General features: G+C 42.9%; 1 protein-coding gene across 2 annotated transcripts in view; it reads left to right on the top strand.

Annotated features, from left to right (window-relative positions):
- Positions 1–397: 397 nt before the first annotated feature.
- The window catches only part of optn (optineurin), a 52675-nt gene continuing 25380 nt past the window's right edge, over positions 398–27692 (top strand). The window contains exons 1-6 of one of the 2 annotated variants that reach the window (XM_084330854.1): positions 398–470; positions 1383–1581; positions 2077–2279; positions 7856–8002; positions 8750–8937; positions 9084–9252. In XM_084330854.1, the coding sequence (XP_084186980.1) occupies positions 1392–1581; positions 2077–2279; positions 7856–8002; positions 8750–8937; positions 9084–9252 (897 nt within the window). In that variant the 5' untranslated portion in view covers positions 398–470; positions 1383–1391. Of the gene's footprint in view, positions 554–1382; positions 1582–2076; positions 2280–7855; positions 8003–8749; positions 8938–9083; positions 9253–27692 lie in introns of both variants that reach the window. The other variant, XM_084330853.1, reaches the window with a different exon arrangement.

Raw genomic sequence — 27692 nt, 5'->3', positions numbered from 1 at the left:
CAATTGTGTGTATTGAGCCGTACTGTATTGTTTGTACCCATTCTACAATCTGTTAATAAAATGTTCAATCAATCAATCAATTATACGGGATGCATAACATTTCTCCCAAGACTACAGCGCCATCAAGTGGACACCTGCACGAACTGCAAATATCAACATTTCCTGGACGGAACTCCCCTTGGATTGGAATTGACAGTTAATGGGGACGTCACCGGCGTCAGCTGACCGGCCAGTTGGGGGACCGTCCGCGCGCGCATCGCTTTCGCAGATCTACAAAACATAAGGAGTAGCACCGCCACACTACGGGCAAAGCCGTCTGTTGTTTATACATCAAATAACATCTGACGGGTTGCGCAGGTTGCACAGTTTATTACCCACGACTACCCTGGCGACGTGACGTCGAGACGCGGAAATGCTGAAGTGAAATCCAAAACAAGTCTGTAGACATTCTTCTGAAAAGCAATAACAAGGTAGGTCGAGGATATTCAAGCGTCTGAGTAAATTGTTTTGTGTGGAATTATCCAACTTCAGGACCAAGGTGTATTTATTGCACGTGAGTTTATTAAACTTAAAATATTAATATTAAACTTAAAATATTAAGGTTAGCTTAAACGCTAGATGTGGCGCATCCTGTTTGATAAGCGACGATGTACTGTTAGTTGTCTTATCAACTTTTCAAAGGTATCACAGAACAAACAGAAAACTAGGCATAACGTTACCTATAGGAAAATGAAAGCGAAAATGGAAGGCGAACGCTAACGTAACTCAAATGTATGAGTCAGCTTTAAGTAGGCTTTATTATTAATATTAATGCAAGCTTAGTCACTGGAAAAGACGACTTACGTTGACTCAAAGTGTGTTGTTTTGAATGCTACTTAGCTAATGTGTTCTGTTTACCTTCATGGACAATGATAGCCCCTTGCAAACCGAAAGTCACGAAAGGGGCTAGGACAATGACATCATGGCCTCTGCTCTGTCATTGTCACCGTCCTACTAAAGAGCATCTTGGTTATTGAATTATAGGGCAACGTGTGTTGCTGTTCATTAGCTAACGTTACATCATAAAATTTGCCAATTATACTTAGCATGGGCCAAACGTACTAATAATAGACTCCTATCTCTCTCTATTCTCTCTCGCTCTACCCTCTCTCTATATATACCGCCCTCTCTAAACTATGTCTTTCACTATCTACCCTCTCTCTCTCTCCCATCTTCTCTCTACTCCTCTCACTATGAATTGAAAATGGGGGACCCTGATGTAAACAAGACAAACGTCTTTCTCTGGTCTGCATCCCCTTAACAATTGTGTGTATTGAGCCGTACTGTATTGTACCCATTCTGCAATCTGTTAAATAAAGTTTTCATTCATTCATTCAACCCAGGTTTGTAGGATGTCGATGACCTCTGGCGCCCCCATGGTGAATGGGGACATCTCCCGGGGCCCTGGGCTGGCAGCAGACCCGGCCCCGATGCCCCGACCACGCACAGTACAGGCCCCGTCAGTACAGGCCCCGTCAGGCACCCTGGAGGAAGCTCTGCTACAGATGAACATCCTCATCCAGGAGAACCGTGACCTGAAGGGTGAGGGAGGGAGAGAGAGAGAAGATAAGTGGGCGTGAGACCCTGAGGGAGAATGAGCTAGACTGATGCCTGCGTCAGACCCATGGAATGTACACAAGCTAGCTCTCCCACTGGGTCTGAAAGCGGCACATTGAGAATTAAACAAATAGCTTGATTAAGTCAATTTCACTTACCGTGGTCAGGTGTCTTGTCTCTTGTGCTGCAATGAATTCCTGACACTGGGATTACATTAAAGGACAGGAAAAAGACAATCTTGTGCCCCTGTCTGTACTACTAACAACAACAACAGCAGCTAACTTTATTCCAAACGTTAACATATAAGCCCCTGTTTGACAGCTCGTTACCTTGGTAACACATGAATAAAAGGGAGAAATCTACTACTCTAATGTAATCACAAGCGCCAGGAATTCATGACATTGCCACGGTAAGTCAAACAGACTTTTTATATATAGAGAGAGAGAGAGAGAGATTAATATTTCTGTCCCCCCTCCGTAGAGGCGCTGAGACAGACCAACCTGCTGATGAAGGAGCGCTTCGAGGGCCTGTCGGCCTGGAGGGAGAAACAGAAGGAGGAGCGGGAGTTCCTGGAGGGGAGGCTGCAGGAGGCGCAGGGGCGCATGGAGACCCTCACGGCGCACAACCAGGAGCTCGGCAAGAAGGTGGAGGAGCTGGAGGGAGCGGGGGGCTCCAGAGGACCGGTGAGAACAGCCCACCCCCCTGGAAGGTTCTGTGGGGCAGTCTATGCCCCACCCTTCCACTATCACACACCGTCGGTAATGTGATAGTAAAGGGTTAACTTTCTGTAGTGTTGCAGTGAAAGGGTTAACCGGTTGGTAGTGCGGCAGTGAAAGGGTTAATTTAATTTAATTTCAAACCTTTTATTTAAACTCGAAAGGCAATGGCGGTTTCCCTCATTTACAGTCAGGCATATATAATCACACAGCATATACAATCCTAACAACAAGGATAACAATACATTTAAAACTGTACAACTTGATTGACAAAGGTTGGAGATCAAGGTTTTTTAAGCTTTGCAACAGAGGGGAGAATGTGTTTCATCCTTTGACTGTTCTGTTGGAAAGCAGTATGTTGTGGCAATTTGCTCCATTGCACCACTTTGTGTTGTGGGGTATTTTTTTGACCCCAGAGGACAACAGATGTTATTAAATTCAATAAAACACCCATAATTCAATCAAATTATTACTTCAAATTGATCGTGGAGAGCCTGGTATCGAACAACCCCCATTAATCTCAGACCATTTGATGAATAAAAAACATTTTGACTGCAAAGGGTTTAATTTGGGGTCAGAATGACAACAGGACAACACAAGGGTTAAACATGTCTTTGAAGTTTATTGCTGAAAAAACTCAGATTATGCATTCTGTTTCAGTTCTGTAATCAAAGGGCTGTTTCTGTGCCTGTAACGAGCGGGCCGGGCCGTTTTCTATTGTACAAATACGATTATTATTGTACAGTGGCGCACAAGCCTGTACCGCCAAAAACAAAATGCAGATCAAACTGTCAAAGTAGGCGTTGCGAATCAAATATGGCTCAAGATCCAGCGATATCCTGTCAAACTTAAACCGTAAAAAATGTTGTCAGTGAAAACTTAAAAGATTTCGTCAGCAGAAAATGCAGCGATTGTGGCTGTGATTCTGAATGGCTGGTTTCAACAGGGAGGATTCTCATTAGGGATGTCCGATATTATCGGCCGACCGATATTATCGGCCGATATCGGCAGTAAAAGGTGATATCGGAAAATATCGGTATCGGTTTAAAAACAAACAAAAAAACAATAACAATATTTGTTATATAGTGGCGGCTAGGTGGTGTAGTGGTCTAAGGCACTCGCCACCAGTGTGGAGACGCTAGGATTCGCGTGTTCGAATCCAGCTCTCCACATTGTTTTTCAGTTTGGCTGGTCGTCCGCAGTAATACACATTGGCCGTATTACGGGGAGGGAAAACTGAAGGGTGGGGATCGAACGTTGTGAACAAGCGACTCCTACAAGTCGGTTGGTGCGCCTGCGCAGTAGAATCAGGAAGTGTCGGGGGCAGCGTGAGCCTCCCACGCGTTACTCCTCGACACTGAGAGGTCGAGCTGCGCAGGTGAAAAGATGCGACTGCTGTTACCTCAAGTACCGGAGGGGACTTGTGCTATGTATGACTTAGTCCACATTGCAGCCGGCTTGTGGGAGGCAAGAAACAGCGTTCGTGACAGGGGAGGGTTGAATTGGATGATACGAAATTGGGATGGGAGAAAAATATAGAAAAATGGGAGAAAAAGTGGATCAAAAAAAAAAAAACAATATTTGTTATATATATATCCAGTGAAATTATTAGTTACCTGAAATTATTCAGTTTTTTGGACGGGGAAACCCTGCATATATCGGTATCGGTTGATATCGGTATCGGAAATTAAGAGTTGGACAATATCGGGGTATCGGTAAAAAAGCCAATATCGAGCATCCCTAATTCTCATCACAGCTGAACTGGAGAAACCGCCCGGTGTACATAGTTGAAAGGCCAGTCTCAGGGGTGCAGTGCTCATGCCACGCCGTTCCACCACCACCGTTGACCTTTCTGAGCAGAAGCACGCACATGCACGCGCATGCACACAAAAATGCTTTCACAACTTTCACTCGACTCGTCGTGCCGTGCGCCAAGTACCGGTACTCACCTGGCTACTTTCCTTTGCATAACAATAGCATAACAAAGAACGAGAAGAGCAAAACCAAAATACAAGCCCTGTACCAATTGGTGGGGGTTTGCTTGAGCTGTGGAACCTCTCACTATTAGGCCTTTCACACCGGCCAGGCTCCGTGCCGGAGCCGGTTCCCGAACTTAATCTCGAGCATTCACACCGGGAATAATTGGTTCGGAACATGAAAAATAGGCTGTCCGGGTAGCACAGCGGACTAAGCGCCTGTCTACCACCGCAGAGACACTGGTATCGAATCCGGCTGTCAGTGGTGCCTCCGGCTTGGCCGGCCGTCATACTGACACAATTGGCGGTGTCAGCGGGAGGGAAGCCGGTGGGTGGTAATCTGGTTGTTGTAAACCGCGACTTCTACAGGTCGGTCAGGGCGCCTGCACAGCGAGGGAGGGAAATGGTGAAGGTAGTGTGACCTCCCACGAGTTACACTTCACCAATGAGAGTCCGCACTGTCGGGTGAAAAAAGGCTGCTGGCTGTCTCCTATGTATCGGAGGAAGCATGTGATAGACTTCAGGTCTCCCTAGACCGACCAGTGGGGGGTACATGCGCGCAATGCCCAGGAAGGGGAGGGGGCAATTGGCATAATGACTAAATTGGGATGGGAGGAAAAATACAGAAAAAACAGGAGGAGAAAAAAGTGGATAAAAAAAAGGAACATGAAAAATCTGTGCTTTCTTAGAGGGCCGAACTAAAGCCTCAGTCATGTTCCGAACCAATTATTCCCGGTGTGAATGCGCCGGCCGGTTCGAGATTACGTTCGGGAACCAGCTCCGGCACGTGACAAATGGTCCTGACTGGAAGGATGAGACATTTCTTAACTTGTGCTTCAGAAGGAAACTGTCCTTCTGTAAACTGTAAGTTACATTGTTAATTTAGTTTGTATTTACTTTTCTAGTTTAAGTTAATTAAATTAAAGAAATTGTAACTACAATGTATCTACAATTACATTTAAAACATTGTTTGTTTTTCAACCTTATCTGTTGACAATATAATATCTTTATATATATATTGAATGCTACATCCTGCTACCTTTTTCAGCTTCTCTATTTCAAGGCAATATTTACAAAAACTAAACTAAAACTAGTAATTTTCTATACAAACATGTTTCCTACTATTTATGTATAATCATTCTAATCATAATGCTGGTCGGGGCTGTTATGTCCGCACGCAAGGGAAAATTTATGCGCACGTGATGTCATTAAAACACAGTACAACCACTTATGAAATCACCACTGCACCACAGGGCTGTACACTGCGATGAGATGATCGCGAATTGCCCCTTTAATTGGCCGTTGCGATTGGTAAATATTATCTGGGGGCGGGCTTGCGAGTAGTGCTTTCAAGCCTTGCATTCGCATTTCACTCCTAAATTATCCAAGGCGTGTGATGACGCGATGACGTCACTCACGCGAGCTGAGCAGTGAGCACTCAGCAGGTATGATCAGCGGGAACAATCGACTGAGCACTCACTCTGATAGACTGGCTGACTGTCTGATTTAGCTATGAAGAAAAGTAAAGTTAGTATTGCTTCATATTTTCGACGCGTTCAACCTCCTATAGTGAGCCGAACTGAACTGAACTGAACTCAGACACACGGAGAGAGCTGCGGCGTCTGCTGTTCCTCCTCCTCCAGCCCTCCCGCACCCGTGGCTGTTGTAAACACTAGTCTTTAGTGGGACCTCGGTGAGCCTGCCAGCAGGCTAGCTACTGATGGCTCCTGATATCAACAAATGCTGCAGCAAGTCTAGTAGTGCATGATAGCTCGCGTTAGCTCACTGTTCAAAACGAAACGTCCCATTAAACTAAATAGTTCACTGAGGAGTTGTCTTATATAGCAGTAGCTACAGATAGCTCCTGATATCAATGTCTTATGAGTCGATGCGTATTCGAGCTGAGGGCACGCTGAATATAGTCAATAGGGTCCAGCTGCAGCGCCGGATAATCCTGGCCGTAGCTGGAGGCTACAGTATAGGGGCCAGCTGCAGCTCCGGAGAATCCTGGCCGTAGCTGGAGGCTACTCGAGTACACACAGACAGTGGAGCTGGTTGCATATAGCGAGCATTTTGACTTGTTGCGTGGTGGCGATGTCTCGCAGATAATACAACTACAAGTATGATTATATAATATATATATTTTATTAAAAAAAATTATATTTTTTTTTCCTTTTTTTTTTTTTTTAAATCAAAAACAATCGATATAAATAATGGTAAAATTGTTATTTAAAAATGTGCCCTAAAATATTTTTTGCCCCTAAATTTCTCATTTAGGGGCAAGTGTGCCCCTAGTGAAAAAGCTTAGCGTACAGCCCTGCAACACTGGCCAGTCTTACAAGAAATGTAATAAGATAAGGTAAGATAAGATATTCCTTTATTGAACCCCTTGGGGAAATTCAGGCATCAGAGCAGCATGGGGGAGGGGGGAGGGGAGGTACAGATAGTAGAAGACATACAGGTACAGGTCACAGAATTATAGTACAGTGGAGAAGTAAAAATAGAATAAAAAGGCAGTGTTAACAATATAATTAACTCTGGACATGTGCATATGGGCAACAAGGTGCGAGATGAGTATGCCCTCTCAGTTATATTTGCCCTACAATAAATATAGTTACAATATAATCTAATAATCTTAATCTAATATATAATCTAAAAAAACGAAATACTAAATATATGCAATATATAATCTAAGAATCCAATCTAATATCTAATCAAAAAATTATATTGCTAAAATGCTAATTCTCTGATGAAGTATACAGTATTCACATAAGGTAAGTATATTGTCCTTTTTTAGATGGGAGTCAGCTACTAGGTTCCTAGTAGTTGGATGTCTGGCAGCAGTCCCTGCGCACTGTTGTGGAGCAGATATGGTAAGAATGACGACGAGCTGCATTCGTCTCCCTGAGGAACGTCTTCTAGTATGTTCTCTACTGGACAGTGGGGGGCATTCCCGTCAAGTTCAAGTTTCTTTATTAGTTGACATGCAAAAATACAGAATACCTTCACATGGAATGGCGGTGTGAGTGGCACAAGCGCTGTTTGTGTTTTCCTTCGGTCATGAGTCTGACATGCTTTATCGGGGTGTGTGTCTTGGATGGGAATGTGGTAGGGATTGATGTGTGGGGTGTTTGGGAACTGGCTGTTTCGGGGGGGGGGGGGGTTCACATGCCTTCGAGCAACATTGTACTATTGTACTTATTTTATGCCTATTCTTATGTCTGCACTTTTACGTTGCACTACTTTTATTGTCTTTTATACCTATTATGTCTGCAATTTATGCATTTTTTTTTTTATTATTATTAATGAATATTGAATGAATATTATTCTGTCAATTGTATGCTGATTTTATGCCTAGTATGTTCATTTTATACTAATTTCTCTGGGGCACTCTGGACTGCGGTCCATGTGTGAAAAGTGCTATATAGATAGTTATTAATATTTATTATCATTATATTGTAAAAATGTATGCATTTGAAATGTCTGTAAAGTCTCGACGACATTGAAAATGAGGGTGACCTCAATTGTCTTTTCGAGAATAAATAACGGTTTGAATACTGTGTCCAGCGGAGCACAGAGCTGGATGCGCTGCGTGCCCAGGTGGCCCGTCTGCAGGCGGAGAAGAACGACCTGGTGGCCATGAACTCTGAACTGCAGCTCAAGATGGGTCAGGGGTCGCTTGAAGACTCCTTCGTAGAGATCATCACGATCACTGTGAGTGTCTCTCTCTCACACACACACACACACCAGGCGGGATCAAATCCCCTTTCAATTGACAAAGTGGATTTTCTTCAAAATTAAGTATCAAAAACATTTGGCATAAGGTGCGGCTGGGTAGTGTAGAGGTCTAAGCACTAGGTGTGGCTGGGTGACTCTTCACTAGGATGGGGGGGTGACGGGACTCCCCTCCCCCTGGTGGTAGGGCTTACGGGTCCTCAGGGGGTACATTTGTCGGGCCTCGCGTCTGCTCTGCCCCATATCTCGATATGGCGAAGAGCGAGACGCAATTGCCAGTACGAGTATATAACGATAGGTTATGTATATAACCTAGTTATATGAGTACTGGCTGAGCGTCTCGCTCTTAGCGCGCCCTGAGGTCCCTTGAGGGGGTTTTTCCCTGATGGAAAACGTTTCCCGAGGAAAGGCGAGTATGACCACGCTTGGTGACTTATAGGAGGTCACTGGGGCGGGGCCTGGTCAAGTGCAAGGGTGCTTTGTTTTCGTTCATGTAGTACAGTAGGTACAGGAGATGAGGTATATCTCGATATGGCGAAGAGCGAGACGCTCAGCCAGTACTCGTATAATCGTTAACAACGAAATCATGAATGAGGCCCATTGTGAGTAAATTAATTGGAGATTCTATTGTAAAATCATGAATTGATGGAATCACACAGCAGCACTCTTTCACTCGACACTAACCCCGACATAACCTGGTAACACACACATGTGTCCTCTCCTCAGGACCGGGATGTGGAGGGTCTGAGGGACACGTGCGGAGCGGCAGAGAAGTGTGGCAGACTGGACGTGAGCATGACTGCGTCCCGGCAGGAGTCTGAGGAGGTGACCGTCAGCCAGCTCCTCCAGTCCCTGAGGAGGGAGACCGAGAAGGTGGAGAGGCTGGAAACCGAGCTCCAGGCTTCAAAGGCCAGGTAGGCCGCACCACCACCCCGGGGCTTATTGCCTCTTCATGCAAGACATTTGTCTGTGTTCAAAAGTATTGTACTGTAAGTCTAATTGCCCTCAAAGGTCAATTTGCTTCGTAGCTATGAGCAACTCATTAACTGCCCTGTCTCAGGATCTCTGAGCTCGAGGAGGAGGAGAGTCGTGCAGATACCTCCACTCAGACCTCCCTCCGGCCAGAGGCCACGCCCACTGCTGCCATGGAGACGGAACAGAAGACCACACCCACTGCTGCCATGGAGACGGAACGGAACACCCAACAGGGGGACTCTGGGAAAGAGGAGGTACTGACTCAGTCAACCCCCAACGTGCTAGTGGTGGTAGTAGTGGTAATAATAATTCATAATAAAACACAAGATACTTGTGCCCTAATGATGAGGGGTCAAAAAAAAGGGGGGGGGGGGGTAGGATACAAACCCGGTTTAGGGTAAGGAGTGTAGTTTTTTTTATGTAATTATGATGTCTTTGTTCATTGTTATACTTTTACTCATAGTATATATTCAGATTAAATTTCTTTATTGCCTATATTTATTGTAACATATTGTAACACCGATAGGGCATATTCAGGGGTGTAAAAAGTACCCAGAAATTATACTTATAAGTGAAAGTATGGGCATTGGGTACCATCTCAAAATCGTACTCAAGTAAAAGTCAGAGTATCTGGCTAAAAACACAACAACAAGTAAAATAAATTCTACTTTTAAATGTAAAAAGTCAAAACCTTTTTTTATTCCGCCGCAATGAAATGTTCCGTTTCGTCCTCTTCGTCACTCGTACTATCGTTTGTGGCCATCTTCTGTAGCTTGTCACTCTGACTGTCTATTCTTCTGATACCAGGTGTTTAAAGGGGTCATATTTTGCTTTATTTATCACTATTTGGGCAATTTTACACAATTCCTGTGAGCAGGGCTGTACAGTGCGAGATATATGTCGCACGTGCTACAGCAACATCGGTCTGTGCGATGAATGGATTTACTTCAGTAGCACTGGTGCGATAGGCATTCGGTTCATATCGATACTCTTATTTTGAAAATCCTGTGGCAAGTCTAATTTCCGCCCAAGCGCAGCTCCAGCCATAACATCTATGGCTCCGGCAGCCAACAACGTTCGGTTCATATCGATACTCTTATTTTGAAAATCCCGTGGAGTCGTATCCGCTCGGCTCCACAGCACACAGCAGTAGCGTCTGGAACGGACATTGCAACATAGCAAGGCTAGTGTGCCTATTTCGCGACCCAAAACAAATCCCGGCTGTTTTATTCCGCAACGGGTCAAATGCATCTAACATGCTTTGCAATCCTCGCCATTCCTTTATGACCACGTCGTGTTAAAGACCGAAATGAATGAACGGACCGATGACCTTTTTTTGTATTTTATTTTTTTATAATTTTTTAAACAAACATATAAACAAACATGACAACACACGATAAGATATACAAGCATTATTAACAGTGCACATCCAATGAAATCACCATATAGTTAAATGTCTTATACAGGATATACCCCCAATACCTGCTATCTAATACCCTACACCCATATGCTCTAGCTCGTACCCCCCCCTCCCGGACCCCCCATTGGATAATCCATCCATTATCCCTCGCTCCTAACCAGACACTACCATTATATGCTAGCTTTTATTTTCTCCACCACTTCTAACCACATTTGTCATTTTGGATTCATTGAGACCCAAAATTCTTGCTGTAGATATTTCTTGATAAATCACATCGAGATATGTAATAATCCAGACCTTTCGGCAATTTTTTTCCGGTTGGAACCATTGTGATGCTATCAGCTTTTTAGCCACTGTGATACCCGATAAAACCAATCTCTTTAGCTGTGGATGTACTGCACACTCAAAAACATCATTCAGCAGTAATACAGAGGAGTGTACAGGTATATTCAGAGTTAAGAGATTTGATAATTGCTGGGTCACCTCTTTCCAGAATATCTTAACTGGTGGGCAGTCCCAGTACATGTGCATAAATGTCCCCTCGTCCCCATTTGTACATAAGGAGCATTTGGAGTCTTGTTTAAGACCAATTTTTTTCAGTCTTATAGGAGTCAAGTATGTCCTGTGAATATAGTTAAGATTTATTTGTTGATGGTCCGGGTTCCTTGATGTAAATCGAACATTTGCCCAGGCTTCTTGCCAATCTAAATCACTTTCCAGGTCTGGTATATCCCTCCTCCAGACGGAGTCTAGGTGGAGGGTTTCATACGAGGACGTTAGTAATTGATGATAAAAATCTGAAACAAAACCTCTCGATGTCTCTCTTTCATAGAAGAATTTGTGGTATCTGTGGTGTTCAATTGGTATCTTTAACACTTTGGCTGCCACGGGTTAAATTCATTATCAACCGTAGGTTGCCGGCTCTATTTGTCTATAGAGAAAGTCCCCTTCTTTGCAGGGCTATAACTTTTTAAATTCTATTGCTACATTGCCATTATTAGGGCCCATTCAAAGTCCTATATGTATTGTTCATTGTGTAGCAACGTTAAACTTTTTCATTCACATATTCATAGTAAAGTATGGTCTAATGTATAAGTATGTTTTCATCTCTTTCTGCAGCTTTCTCCAGAACGTGATCTATAGCCCCAAATACATTATATTGATGATGCAATACAGTTTTATGGCAATCAGCGCGATATAAAAAATTCCAACTAGACGTACTTCTAGAAGTTACTACACGTCATGGGCGTTTATAATTCCGTGGGCAGCGTTATACCAATCATCTAATGTGGGTCAAATGTTGATAATAGCAGTTAGTATCGAAGACGGTAACTTTACACGCTAAAACTCACCCCAGTCTCCGCGTGCCGTTGGGCGATCATCGTAGAGTAGAAATTTTATCATTATGGGATGTAGATTTACCCGGTCCATCTCCAGCTTGTATAATGGTATATACGTCCAAGTTCTCAAGTTTCTTTAATAGTTGTCATACAGAAGTACAGAATACTTTCATACAAAATGCTTCTTACTGTTACGCTCCAGAGACTGTGCTAGACAAGATAGTATCAAATAACATAGTATAGCATGTACTTTAGAAGTAGAAAATGAGACGGCGGTTAGGTGGCCGAGCGGAGATTGCGTTCGTCACCAGCCCCGGAGCTGAGCTGGATTTGCCTGTTCGAATCCAGCTCACAGCTCCGGGGTTGTCACCAGCTTGGCTGGCCGTCTGCACTGGTACAATTGGCTGTATCAGAGGGTGGGAGAAGCTGGCGGGGTGGGTCCGGGTCGTTGTAAACAGCGACTCCTACAGTTCGGTCGGGGCGCCTGCTAAGCGCGGATTGGACGTGAGGGGGATAGTGTGGTCCTCCCACACGCTACGCCCTCTCAATGAGAATCCGCGCTGCCAGGTGAAAAGAAGCGGTGATTGGCTGGACGTGTGTCGGAGGAAGCACGTGGTAGCCTCCACTCTCCCAGATGATCTGACTGTGGGGGGTAAGTGCGCAGCGACCAGGAAGGGACTGGGAATTGGCATACGACTAACATTGGGATGGGAGAAAATCGGAGGAAAATGGAGGGGGAAAAAGACCAAAAAAAAAAAAAAAAAGTAGAAAATGAGGTCACAGTGTTCAGTATAGACATATGTACAATGTTCGATGCAGAATAGACGTAACTGAGTTACCATATAATATACAATACTATGCAGTGTTTGATTGATTGATTGATTGAAAACTTTATTAACAGATTGCAGAATGGGTACAATACAGTACAGCTCAATACACACAATTGTTAAGGGGATGCAGACCAGAGAAAGACTTTCGTCTTGTTTACATCAGGGTCCCCCATTTTCAATTCATCAGGATGAATCAACTAATGTACAGTACTATATAGTGCAGAGCAGAAATGGGATGTGGTACAATTTAGGTACAATTTACAGTAAGGTGTACGAGTTGTAGTGCAATCCTTCATCAATAAATATAAAGTGTGGGGAGTGGGTGCTACAGTGTGTTTGTTTAAAGTGAGTGTGTGCTATAAAGTGTGTGGAGTGGGTGCTACAGTGTGTTTGTTTAAAGTGAGTGTGTGCGTGTGGATGTGTGTGCTATGTGCGTTTGATGGTTGTTGTTGTGTAGTGTTCATTGTTCGTTTAGCAGCCTGATGGCCTGGGGATAGAAGCTTCTTCTGAGTCTTTCTGTGCTCTCCTTGAGACTCCGGTATCGCTTGCCTGACCGCAGCAGTTCAAAGAGGCAGTTGTTCGGGTGACTGGAGTCTTTAATGATTCTCTTAGCCTTGCCCCTGCACCGCTTGTTGTAAATGTTCTGGAGGGTGGGGAGCCCCCCTCCAATTGTGCGTTCGGCTGAACGTGTCACTCTTTGTAGTCTGCTTCGGTCTTGTGCAGTGCTATTCCCAAACCAGGAGGTGATGTTGCCAGTCAGGATGCTCTCTATTGTACATGAGTAGAAGTTCTTAAGGATCTTCTGACTGACAAATCATGTTGTTTATCGAGTTATTGGCAATCGATCGCTATGTAGTGTGTCGAGATCGAGTCCCGGGACCTATTAGCGAGTGCCCGGAAGTAATACGGCCGTCCAGCACAACCTCTACGGCACTTCCTGTTAAGCGATTGCGCCGATCGGCCACCAGATGGCGCTCCTGAACCGCCAGAGAGCTCAGTGGGTCCTCCTGGTGGATCTCAGGCCAGCGGAGGGGACATATGAATCCGATCCCAGATTTTTGAAATATTGATATTAAAGACGCTGTAAGGCGTCTTCGGCAACTTGAGCATGGCCGGGAATGACGTGTTTAGGCGTTTTCCGTGTGTTAATGGAACACTGTGAGACTTCAAACATAACAATAACTGTGTGTAAAAAAAAAATTGTGGACTCTGTGAGATTAAATTTGTTTGTGTATTTCTTCATAACTACAAAAACCCTGTTTGTTAAAAACATCACCTAATGAGTGTATGCCTTGCTTTTCCCATATAGGGAATCTTATAGGTCGTTTTCCAATCAAGAGTGCATTGTTATTGAATAAGGGAGTATGATTATGCCATTTATGTGGGTTAGAATTTTTTTTTGTGTTTCACGCCATATCCGGATCGCATGAGTAATTATGGGGCCAAATTTCCGTTCGCATTGCTTAATTGATAATTTAGTGTATGCTATGTCCTTCAGTCTATGTGGGGCTACTATATTTTCTTCTAATTTTCTCCAGGATACTAATGCTTGGGGATCAAACCATGTTGTCAATGGTCTTAAAGTGTATGCCTTAAAATAGTGGAAAAAATCTGGAAATGCCATACCACCGTCTGCTTTGTTTCTCTGTGCGGTGGATCTTTTTATACGTGGTGGTTTGTTATTCCAAATAAATTTGTATGTGGAGGAGTGTAATTTTTTCCAGTAACCCTCTGGAGGGGGTAACGGTAGCATTGAGCTGAAGAAGTTGATTCTACGTAGTACGTCCATCTTAACTATTGATATCCGTGCTTGTACTGAGTTTTTAAGTTTTGACCACCTATCAAGGTCGTCTTTGATTTTGTTTTGGATTTTTATGTAATTGTGCTTCACCGTTTGTCTTATGGTGGGGAATATTTCCACTCCCAAACATCTAAAGTGTTTTACCATAGGTATCTCTTCTGGGAGGGTTATATTTTTTTTTGCAGGGGCGTTAAGTGGAAGGAAAGCCGACTTCGGCCAATTTATCTTAAATCCTGATAAATCTCCAAAGTCCTCAATCAACTTGAGCAGATGAGGCAATGTGGTGTTGGGGTTTTGCATGAACAGTATTACGTCGTCCGCATATAAACTAATTTTATGTTGTGTGCCCTTGATTACGATTGGTTCTATGGATTGGGATTGTCTTATATATTGTGCTAAAGGCTCTAATGATAGATCGAATAGTCCGGGACTAAGAGGGCAACCCTGTCTAGCTGAGCGTGATACCGGAAAGATTCCGGAGGTGATTATACCTGTTGTAATCATGGCCGATGGGTCTTTGTATACTACTTTAATCATATCAATGAAACCTTTACCTAACCCCATCCTTTCTAATACTGCCCATAGATACGACCATTCCAGCCTGTCAAAAGCTTTCATTGCATCTAGGGACAGCATCGCCTTAGGTATGGTGTCGTCCTTGTCAGCATCTAGTACGTGCAGTAATCGTCTTATGTTATCAGTGATCAAGCGGCCTCTTATGAAGCCAGTTTGGTCCGGATGAACTAAAGACGTCATATGCTTTTGTAATCTGATGGCTAATACCTTAGAGTACAGTTTGATATCGGTTCCGAGGAGGCTTAAGGGTCTGTAACTACCGCACTCGGTGGGGTCTTTGTCTTTTTTAAGGAGGACTGTTATGAGTGCAATATTGTCGTTCTTATGGAAGTTCCCCTCCTTGACTGAGTATAAAATCATATTTAGTAACTAATAAGGGTCCAAGAGAGGTACATTTCTGGTGGGATACCGTCTCTTCCAGGAGCCTTACCACTTTGTATTTCGGATATGGCCTTCTTGAGTTCCTGAATGAATGAATGAATGAAAACTTTATTTAACAGATTGCAGAATGGGTACAATACAGTACGGCTCAATACATACAATTGTTAAGGGGATGCAGACCTGAGAAAGACGTTTGTCTTGTTTCCATCAGGGTCCCCCATTTTCAATTCATATAGACATTTATGACATACATAACATACATGACATTTATGGCATAGGGACATATAGGTATTTAGTACTGATACATTTGTGACATAGGCGGTATTCAAATATACAGTACTGTTACCCCTAGATCCTGACAGAGTATATACATATGATGGGGAGGGGACTGTACATTAGGAGGGGGTGGGTGGGTGGGAGGGGAATATACATACGGCGGGGAGGGAATATATACATGCGGTGGGGAGGAGACTGTCTATTAGGAGGTGGTGGGGGTTTTGGGCATTTACGGTGGCCAGTTTCGAATTGCAGCCTCCCGTAGGTGCTCTTTAAGGGCGGTTTTGAATGTGGGCAGGGATTCACATTCCTTTACAGCTTTGGGTAGGGCGTTCCACATTGTTGTGGCATAATTGCGAAACGTGTTTAGTCCCTTGTTTGAGCCGAATCTGGGTTTAACATGATTTGTTGAGCTTCCTCTGGTGTAGTGGTTGTGGTATTCACTGACCTTTGGGAAGTATTTTGACATGTACATGGGCACCCCGGTCGTATAGTGTATCTTGTAGACCAGGCCCATTGCAAGTTGCTGTACTCTGTCGTCTACTCTAAGCCATCCTAGGTTGGCAAAGTGGGCAGGGGTGAGGTGGGTTCTGGGGTTCAGGTCAAGTAGTAGTCTGACCAGTTTGTTTTGTGATGTTTGTAATTTTGTTTTAAGCGCCTTTGAGGTGCTTTGGTACCATGAGGTGCACGCATAGTCATAGTACCCTTGAATGAGTGCTCCTGCCAGAGTCCTCAGGGTATTCTTGTTTACCAGAGAGGAGATCCGGTACAAGAATCTAGTTCGTTGGTTGACTTTTTTTATTACATTGGATGCCATTTTGTCACAGGAAAGATTTGCCTCTAGGATGGAACCCAGGTAGGTAATTTCGTCTTTCCTTGTGACAATATTGTCACCCACTGTAACTGAGAAGCCGTCGGTCTTGCTGAGTTTGTTATTTGAACCGAAGAGAATGGACTCTGTTTTGCCCATGTGTAATGATAGTTTGTTATCAGCGAGCCATATGCAGATTTTGCCTAGTTCCGTGCTGAGGGTTTTTTCAACCTGCAATTTGTTCTTGTCAGAGACCAGCAGGGCTGAGTCGTCCGCAAACAGGAACAAGTTGCAGTCACAGGCTGACGACATGTCATTTGCATAAATTAGGAAGAGTAGCGGTCCTAGTATGCTTCCTTGTGGAACACCACAGCTCACTGTGAGGGGGGGGGATAGAGTACTCTACTCACTGACACTCTAGTGTGATCGGTGTTTCTAACTATTTGGTGTCATCCTCTGAAAGTTTAGGGAGATTAATTTGATTAAGATATGTGTCCATTTTGTTTTGATCGAAGGTCGTTTCTGATTTATACAAGTTGGAGTAGAATTCTTTGAATGTCGCATTTATTTTTTCAGGGTCTGTAACAAGTACTTGTTGTGCTCTAATGGTAGTTATATCTGCAAATTTTGCATTAACTCTTAATCGCATAGCTAATAGGTGACTTGGTTTAGAACCTTGAGAGTACTGCTGTTGTCTTGTGCTACGTATTTGTATTTCCGATTGTTGTCTGTATATGGCATTAATCTCTTTTTTTAGTACATTAACTCGAGTTGTTGTATTGTAAAGAATTAAATAACGTTGAGTAAAGCGTTTCCAGTTCAGCCAGTTTTGAGCATCGATTCTTGCGCATTTTGGAGGAAAAGCTATCAGTGAAATCCTTGATCATTCCCTTTACCGACATCCATAATATTCTGGGGTCCTGCACCGAGTTTGCATTCCTCCGTAGGAATACTGTAAGAGCTTCTTTGAGTTGTGTAATGAATTCCTTGTTATTAAGCAGCATCGAGTTAAATCGCCATCTTGGGGCTCGGGAAGATAGTATACCAAATGTTCCTTTTAGGAGTAAATAACAGTGATCTGATAATGCATTGGGTATCATTTCCACATCATATTTATCAAATAGTCTCGGGGATGCAAAAACATAATCTATTCTGGATAATGTGTTATGGCTTGCAGATCGACGAGTACTTCCGGGTCGTGGGGTTAAGTGATCGCCATAAGTCATTTACACCTGTAATCTTCGACCAATCCTTTAATGCATTAGATGAATTTTTTTGTTCGTTGGAAAAGGAGGGGTAAGATTAGTCCAGGGGAGGAAACTAACTTTTTGGCTTACCAGCCAACTGGCGAGTATCTGATTTTTTTTTACCAACCAAACAGATTTTTTACCAGACAAAAAAAATCGCTAATTGTGATAATTACTTCTTTGTATGTCTTCGTCTAAATAGATTTTCAATCATAGTAAAATAATCACACCGTGTCTCTACTCTTTAAAATATGTATTAGCATAAAACATTAATCTCTACTCTTCACAATATTAGCATAAAACATATTAACATGAAAGAGGTATCTATTCTGGACTGGGTTGGGCTGAACTGGGCAGTGAAAGATGCTGGGTTGGACTGGGTTGGGCAGTGAAAGAAAAAAACCGAAGTATGTTGTGAAGTGTATAGATAGATGTGAAATATATAGATGTAGTGAAATATATAGATGTAGCAGTAGTCTATCTGTATGTCATATGTTATGATGAATTGAAAATGCCGTACTGTATTGTACCCATTCTGCAATCTGTTAATAAAGTTTTCAATCAATCAAGTTAACTTTGAACCTCGGTTGTCAAGCCTCGTCAATGTTGTGTATGCATCTGGGTAGGCACACTGTGCCTTTAAGACAGCACGGTGGTCTTACGACAGTACCGTCAAGTGTTGTGGTAACGTCAGTTGGGTTGGTGTGCTGTTGTACACAGTGCACTGGTTGAGCTTAGCTAGCCCCTTTCGTGACTGCGATGTGCAAGCCAGGGGCTTTTGAGCATGAAATAAAATGTCTAACCTTACGTCGTAGTCCGGTGCTTTTTTGGAAACATTATAGTCATAACAGATACACCTAGCTGGCTGCTTTGAGCACACGGGGCTAACGTTAGCTAGCAAGCAGCTATCGCTAAAACTAGAAGCTAACCACTGTATACATTTCCAGTAGACTAACATTACACCTCTGTGATTTAAATGTGTCCTTAGTAACTTATACTCGAGGGTTGTACTAGGGTTGGATGCAGTTCCCCGTTGGTCAGTCTGTCTGTTTTCCATCTTCTGCTGTGTTTAACGTTATCCGTTTGCGAGTGCTCCTGATGGCTAGCCTAGTAACGCAGGACTTTTATCATTATATGTCCGCGGGTTGGCCAGTACTGCGCAAACTTTTATTAAACATTATATGTCCGCGGGTGGTCTTGTGCAGTGCTCTCGTGGCACTGTCAACTAAAGCGAGCACTCAGAAGACGCGCACCGTTTGCCAGTGCAGTGATTGCAGAATGTTTTTTTTTTTTGTATACTCGCCAGACTGGCGAGTGGTCGTCATGAATCACTCGCCAAACGTAAAAAATACTCGCATTTGGCGAGTAAAGTGGCCTAATTTCCTCCCCTGGATTAGTCCATCCTTGGATTCCAAATGGCATTAAAATCCGCACCAATTATAAATGAGTAATCGGGAAGGTCTAACATTGCTTTGGTAAGTGTAGTGAAGAAACCAACTTCGTACAAATTTGGGGCGTATACCGCTACCAACGCTATTTTCCTGTTCTTGTGTACAATCTTAGCTATAGTTATCCGACCATCTGCACCAGACCATACTCCCTTCAATTCAATATTCAACTTATTTTACTTTATTTTTATTATTATTATTATTTTCTTTTTTTTGTTGTCTAATTGTTTATTTGTGTATATGTGGGCAAGTGTATGTGTGTGTGTATGCCTGTGTGCGCGTGTACATGTGTGTATGTCCCAGTGTGTGTGAGTGTGAGTGAGAGATGGGAGAATGGATTGAGTGGGGAGCACAAGGAAAATTGTTAAAAATTGTTCATGAGAGTGACACTGAACATTCTGTAGATCTGTCGATTGAATGTGAAACCTCATGAAAAATAAAAAGATTTAAAACAATATTCAACTTCCGTCTAACGACTATGGCTACTCCCCGAGTTCTCGTTCCAAAGGAAGAGCGACTAATGTTATGATATGTGTTGTCCGCTAACGTATCTATGTCTTTCTCTAAAATGTGCGTTTCGCTTAGCAGAGCCACGTCAACCTGTTTTTTTTTCATCAGTGTGAGCACGCTTTTGCGTTTGTGTTGATTATTTATTCCCCCAGTGTTCCAGATCATTATATTCAAACTAGCCATAATCTATACACGTTGTTGTGTAGTTGTTGGTAATGCTTCTGGAGTGCGAAGCAACAATAGATATACATCCAACTATTGAGGTCCCGTTGAGAGCCGAGCTTAAAAACATACATATATACAAATAAAAATCCCCTAATCCCCCCCTCCCACCGAGAGTCGTACAGGACTGTGTTCCATAAACACATCCTACGTGTATGACTGCCTCCCTTAAGCCACGGGTTGCCCAAAATGAGCTTTGTAACCCTAATCTTCCTATGCTAATTGCCATAGGATCTACAACTTTCATTCTAATTCAATAGAACATAGGTGTCAAACTCACGGCCCGCGGGCCAAATGCGGCCCGCCACGTCATTTGATGTGGCCCCCCAAGAGCTCTAGTTAAATTTTTTTTTTTTATTTTTTTTTTACATTACATTTACATTTAGTCATTTAGCTGACGCTTTTATCCAAAGCGACTTACAAGTTCTGTGCGACAAGACAGCAAGAAGGGTATAACTCTTATCAGCTGAGTAACAATGTTCATCAAAGTGTTGCGTGTTACAGTGTAGGTTAGTTTATTAGGACAAGTGCATGACGGTAAGGTTAGTCGGGGTTAGATTTTTTTATTTATTTTTTATCATTTCAGATAATGGTTGAAGAAGTGAGTCTTTAGTCGACGGCGAAAGATTGGACGGGATTCGGCTGTCCTAACTGGGATGGGTAGTTCATTCCACCATTGTGGGGCAAGGACTGAGAATAGGCGGCTTCTCTTTGATGACCCTCCGGGAGCTTGGATAGGAGTAGATCTGAGGCGGCCAGAAGATGCAGAGCGTAGGGGTCTTGAGGGTGTGTAGTTAGAGACCATTGACCGGAGGTAGGCGGGAGCGGTTCCCTTTGCCGCACGGTATGCTAGGTCGAGGGCCTTGAAGCGGATACGTGCAGCAATGGGGAGCCAGTGCAGGTCCCTAAGAAGTGGGGTGACATGGGCCGACTTCGGTAGGTTTGAGATCAGGCAGGCCGCTGCGTTTTGAATGAGTTGAAGAGGCTTGGTGGCAGTGGCCGGGAGGCCAGCTAGCAGTGCGTTGCAGTAGTCGAGGCGGGAGATGACTGTTGATTGGACGAGGAGTTGGGTGGCTTCTTTTGTCAGGAAGGGGCGTATCCTTCTGACGTTGCTCAGGAGGAATCTGCAGGTTCTGGTTGTCGCTGCGATGTGAGCAGAGAAGTTCAACTGGTCGTCGAGGACAACACCAAGGTTCTTGGCGGTCGGCGACGCGGTCACAGCTGCATTCTCGACTGTGATGGAGAGGTCGGTCAGGGGGGAGGATTTGGCCGGCAGGTGGAGCAACATTAATCTTGGGTTAAAAAGCGGTGTTAAAATAATTGTGGGTTAATGCGTTAATAAAGCTTTGACAGCCTTAGTTATTACTAGAGGTGGGCATGGATTAATGTTTTTAATCTAGATTAATCTATCTGCAATCCTGGATTTAATCTAGATTAATCTAGATTAAAATGGCTCAAAAAAAAAAGAAAAAACCTGCCGAAGGCATTCAAAATATGTGTGTTCTACCCAAATAATGACCAGAAGTAAGTCCTTACTTTTTCTTTCCTCCTTATGTTTCTCAGGCCAGGTGGCCCATTACACCATGAGCCCATCTCCCATTTCCAAAATGCATTACAGACTGTTTGAAAAAGCTGTTTTGCTATGATAATTGGTAATGAAATATCAAAATAATGTTCAATAAGATGTACTTGTGTTTAATAAGTTGTTTTATTCAGAAGTTAACACAAATAAATAATATTACCAGTACAGTACAGTATCTAGCACTCTCAGGAGCAAAACAGAAAGAATAATTTCAAACTTGAACTATGTGACATGGCTTGAATCAACTGCTCCAGTGGAGTTGCTCAGTGGCCAATGGTGTCAACTGTGGTTGTACTGGGCAGCTCCCAGGTGTGAATGGAACTGTGTGAATGTGAAGCAGGGCGTTCCTGAAAAAGAGAATCTGTGCTCAGCGAACCTACCCTGGGTAAATGAAGGTAAAAAAAAAAACATTTTTTTTTTTTTTTTTTTTTTTTTTTAAGATTAATGCGTTAATTATATTATTGCGCGATACTAGTATAGCGTTAACGCAGCACGTTAACGCCGTTAACGGCCCAGCTCTAGTTATTACACATTCTTACACATACATGTGTGTTGAACATCTGAGGTATTGATGAAGTAACAAAGGAAAAAAGCCAAAAGCACTTACTCCTCAGACATTCTTTGACAATTTGACAGCCCAAAATACAAAAAAGATCCAGGCGGAATAGGTAACAAAGGGTTGAAGAAATATTGTCTGAACTGTCAGATGCAAGCTGGCTGTGTGACATAACCGAGCATCTCGCTCAATTGAATAAGAAGCTGTAGGGACGCAAACAAGTCCCACCCAAAACTTGACCAATATAGTTGTGAACTGAGACAACCCTTATTTTGTTATTTTTGAGTACAGTTACAGTTGTGTGTTCATGCAGACACATAATAGCAATTTCATTACGAATTGAAAATGGGGGACCCTGATGTAAACAAGTCGAAAGTCTTTCTCTGGTCTGCATCCCCTTAACAATTGTGTGTATTGAGTGAATGAATGAATGAAAACTTTATTTAACAGATTGCAGAATGGGTACAATACAGTACGGCTCAATACATACAATTGTTAAGGGGATTCAGACCTGAGAAAGACGTTTGTCTTGTTTCCATCAGGGTCCCCCATTTTCAATTCATATAGACATTTATGACATACACAACATACATGACATTTATGGCATAGGGACATATAGGTATTTAGTACTGATACATTTGTGACATAAGGGGTATTCAAATATACAGTACTGTTACCCCTAGATCCTGACAGAGTATATACATATGATGGGGAGGGGACTGTACATTAGGAGGGGGTGGGTGGGTGGGAGGGAAATATACATACGGCGGGGAGGGAATATATACATGCGGTGGGGAGGAGACTGTCTATGAGCTGTACTGTACTGTACCCATTCTGCAATCTGTTAATTAAAGTTAATTAAACTATCTTCCATTAGTTGGATGTATGGCCTCTGCAAGGTTGTGTGCAGCCATTTGTTTTTGTAACATCTGCTACATCTGTCCCACGTGTTCTTTGCAGCTCACAGGTGTTAGTTCTGCCCCTCTTGACTGTGACAAAAAGGTTTTGAACAAACTTAATGTCATAGCTTGTATTTGATGATATTCTTCTTTGTTATTTACTTGAATGGTTTGATCATTGATTGATGGAGTAATATGGGGTTCTGATAAACTAAAATTATTTGTTAAAATAACATAAGCTAACATATATTTTTACATCTATGCAAATGCATATGCAATATGTATAACTTGAATAAGTAATACATACAGAAACAACATGTTTAACAATATGTAAATGAGTAGCTACATTTATTTTACATTACATTAACATTTATACGGTCTTTGGCCCTTTGAGGGCAACCATGATGCTGATGTGGCCCTCTGTGAAAATTAGTTTGACACCCCTGCAATAGAATGTCGCTTTTTGGTCTTGCGCCTTCCCATTAATGTAATAACAATAGTGTGAAAAATGAAAAATATACCTTCATTGATATATTCATTTGAACCTTCTACTAACTTATGTTGGAACCATCAGAACGAGGAAAAGTGTGGAGAAAAATATTAACACCATCAAAAAAAAAAAAAAAGTGAGAATTAAAATAAAACTCATCAGAGAAAAAAGAAAATGAAATAAAAATGAATAAAGAGAAAAACAGACTTTTAGAGCTACATTATGCAAATCACTAAATCAATGGAGTAATTATTTAAAATATTAGAATAACCTTGTCATGCTTGTACCTTTTAGATGTGGCTGATGTTTTTTTTAAAGTCTTATTAAACTTACGTCATTGGATCATATGCTTATACATACCGGATGTTAAAGTTACAGGCCTTCGTTGTAGGAGTGCATTATATTCTAGAAGGTTGTAGAATACCCTTGTGAATTCGTAAACACTGCTGTTATGTTCCAGAATGATCTTCCTACCCAGGAGTCATGACCTAATAGTATTTTCCGGAATATTCCATTGTGCCCCTGAGCAGTCGAGAGAGGAGTCCAGAATATTCCAGAATGTTCCCAATGTCAATATTGGATTATTGTCTCCTCAGAGACCAGAAGTCTATAAATATAATGCCTTACGAACCGTATTAAACACCTTGTGCCTTGGTGTTGCCAGCATGCATATCATCTGTTGCTTTTGTTGAGCTGTGGTAAAGTCATTCTAATAAAAGTACTAAAATACAAAGAGGAAAAAAATTGAGAAAAAGAGAAAGATGAGTAGGCTTATCTGATTCAAGCCTATGTCGCGTCCGGCCCCGGGGGACCGGATCCATGTTGCTTCATGTAATCCTCTGCGTCTTTAGGCGTGCATAATCCGTGCCTAATACCCCATGTCACTCTATATGTTTACTTTTATTTATTATTTGTCTTTTTTTACTTGATTTAGATGTTATTTTCTTATAATTTTGTCTGTCAATTGTAATGTTGTAATGTTGTTGTTGTTTGTAAGTAAACAAATTTGCTAATAAAAATGTACGTTTAAAAAAAAAAAAAAACGAAATTAACGTTACGTTAGCGTAAGCTAACAACAAGCTAACCCTGTTCAGAGCCATAGACAGAGAACAGCAGACGGGCAGAGTGAGGACTGGGGAAGGGGGGGCAGACATTCTCCCTTCTGTGTGTGTGTGTGCGTTTGAAAAGATCAGATGAAGTCAGACGAGTATATTATATTGATAGTAAATGTACAGAGGGTGGACAGATAATGTTGATATTTAAACATAAAAAATACAATACATAATAAATGTATTCATGATCATCATGCAACATAAAACAATTGCAGGAACGGTTTGGGAGAGGAAGGTGTTTTAGGTTGCGTGTTGTGAGTTCCAAAAATGTTTACTTAAAGTTTAAAGCTCAATATATCAAAACGTGGCACTTTATAGTAGGGCTGGGCGATATGGCCAAAAACGTTAACTCGATATCGATAATTATCGTCGATATAATGTCCAAGTTTAATTAACTTCTTATGCCCGGCGCCGATGGACGGGCTATTAATAGACTTGTTTTGCTGCTGCGAATGTCTCGAGTTGATGTCGTCATCAGTCCGCGACTCCGCGCACGTTAGCAGTTAGCCAGAGCAAGCAGTGTATCCCATGACAATGTACTAAATATCCCTAAAATACTCTGTTCCGCCCCAATACATTGCAACGACGTCCACCGTATACCCCACAATACTATAACCGTGGCGTCAGAATTCACGCCACACACACACTCGGCACGTAAACTATAAAATAGCGCCGTGCAAGCTAATTATCCTAGCCAGCCAAACTATAAAATTGCGCCGTGCAAGCTAATTATCCTAGCCAGCCATGTTTCCAATGTACTAAATATCCCTAAAATACTCTGTTCCGCCCCAATACATTGCAACAACGTCCACCGTATACCCCACACTACTATAACCGTGGCGTCAGAATTCACGCCACACACACACTCGGCACGTAAACTATAAAATAGCGCCGTGCAAGCTAATTATCCTAGCCAGCCAAACTATAAAATAGCGCCGTGCAAGCTAATTATCCTAGCCAGCCATGTTTCCAATGTACTAAATATCCCTAAAATACTCTGTTCCGCCCCAATACATTGCAACAACGTTCACCGCATACCCCACACTACTATAACCGTGGCGTCAGAATTCACGCCACACACACACTCGGCACGTAAACTATAAAATAGCGCCGTGCAAGAGGCGGCTACGTGGCGTAGTGGGCAAGGCGCTCGCCACGAATGCGGAGACGCTGGGCTCGCCTGTTCGAGCCCAGCGCTCCACATTGCTTTCAGTTTAGCTGGTCGTTCATACTAATACACATTGGCCGTATTAGGGGGTGGGAAACTGATGGGTGGGGATCGGGCGTTGTGGACAGCGACTCCTACAGGTCGGTTGGTGCGCCTGCGCAGTAGAATCAGGAAGTGTCGGGGGCAGCGTGAGCCTCCCACGCGTTACTCCTTGCCACTGAGAGATCGAGCTGCGCAGGTGAAAAGATGCGACTGCTGTTACCTCAAGTACCGGAGGGGACTTGTGCTATGTATGACTTAGTCCACATTGCAGCCGGCTTGTGGGAGGCAAGAAACAGCGTTCGTGACAGGGGAGGGTTGAATTGGATGTTACGAAATTGGGATGGGAGAAAATATAGAAAATGGGAGAAAAAGTGGATAAAAAAAAATAAAAAATAGCGCCGTGCAAGCTAATGATCCTGGCCAGCCTTGTTTACTACCCAGAGGTGCAGCGCGGGTCTCCTTTGCTCTCGGCCATCTCCTTCACTGATTGGTTGTTAGTGCGTGTGCTCATATCCAAGCTTGGAAAATCGATATATCGAAACTTTGCGACCACGTTTCATGTTTATTTCGAGGAAATAATTTATCGCGATAGTTATCGTTATCGTTTTATCACCCAGCCCTACTTTATAGTGAACAGGAGGTCTATTTGTATTAAAAACAATAGATTGTTTTTCATTTAAATGTCTGGAAGAGCTAAATAAATTTTTTTCAAATTATATTTGTTACCTTTTTTGAGTTGATCTAAATGTTACTGATTGTGTTAAATGGGCTTATGATATAGTCTCACATCGATTGCAGGCACCTGCATCGTATCGTATCGTGGCAGATATCGGCAAATATCGCATCGTTGTCCAAAGAATCGATATCGTATCGTATCGTGATGAAACTGGTGATTCCCATCCCTAGTAGAGTCCATACACCCAACACCAAATCCCATAATTACTTACACGTAACGTGTCTGGCTGTGTGACGTCAACTTGTCAGCATGAAAATGACAGCCAAACATGGCACTGCAACTAAATAACACAAATACAATAGGCACATTTGTGACTGTTACAAATATAACACGTTTTATACTTGTGCTAAAAGATTTTGGCCTGTCTGCCCTTCCTGTGACAATGGAACACATCTGTACGTTTTTTTTTTTTTTCAATAAAATTCATTGTTATGTATTTTTAATCAAGTACTTTGGTGCACCACTTTCTGCCCTTGCTGTTTTTGGCTGGGCTCCGCCCATACTCGTAAAGCGCTTTGAGTGACAGTCAGAGAGAGAGAGAGAGACTCTGACACACCGTCAGCAGCCTGGCCAATTTGTGTGTGCGTGTCTCTGTTTTTATGTGTGTGCTTACGCATGGTTCTGTGGGACTAATTAATTTTGCTGCGGGGGGGCATAATCCCACAGGACAATGCATTGGCAACTTGTTTCGCATGACAAGATATACCTCTGTGAATATTATTGCATGGATCGGAATAGGGGTGCGTGGGAGCGTGGGCTATGATATTTTGCAACAGGTTGACAGTGATACAGCGAGTGCTCTCTTGAGAGAGAGAGAGAGAGAGAGAGAGAGAGAGAGACATAAGTCCCCTCTCAATGCAGTGCGCTCCGAGACTTGCACTGTATGAGCCTCTCTCAATTTTGAGGAAGTGCTGACTGAGGGAAACCGCTTCCACATTATTTCCACTCGCTCCGTTTTGATCATAATTTCACAGTTGAGGGCAGCTGGGTGGCGCAGCAGAGATTGCGCTCGTCACCAATGCAAGAGACTCCGGTCTCGAATCTCGGTGTCAGCATTGCCTCCGGCTTGGACCAGTTGTCATACTATCTCAATTGGCAGAGGTAGCGGGTGGAAGTCAATGGGTGGGGTTTGGATGTTGTGGACAGCGACTCCTACAGGTCGGTTGGGGGAGGCCTGCACAGCAGAGACGGGAAGTAGCGGGGGTAGTGTGAGCCTCCCATGCGTTACACCTCGCCACTGAGAGTCC

This window comes from Notolepis coatsorum (genome assembly GCF_963971535.1).
Source record: "Notolepis coatsorum genome assembly, chromosome: 15".
Classification (NCBI taxonomy): domain Eukaryota; kingdom Metazoa; phylum Chordata; class Actinopteri; order Aulopiformes; family Paralepididae; genus Notolepis; species Notolepis coatsorum.
Note: the sequence above shows the minus strand (reverse complement) of the source record. Positions and strands in the feature narration are given on the sequence as shown.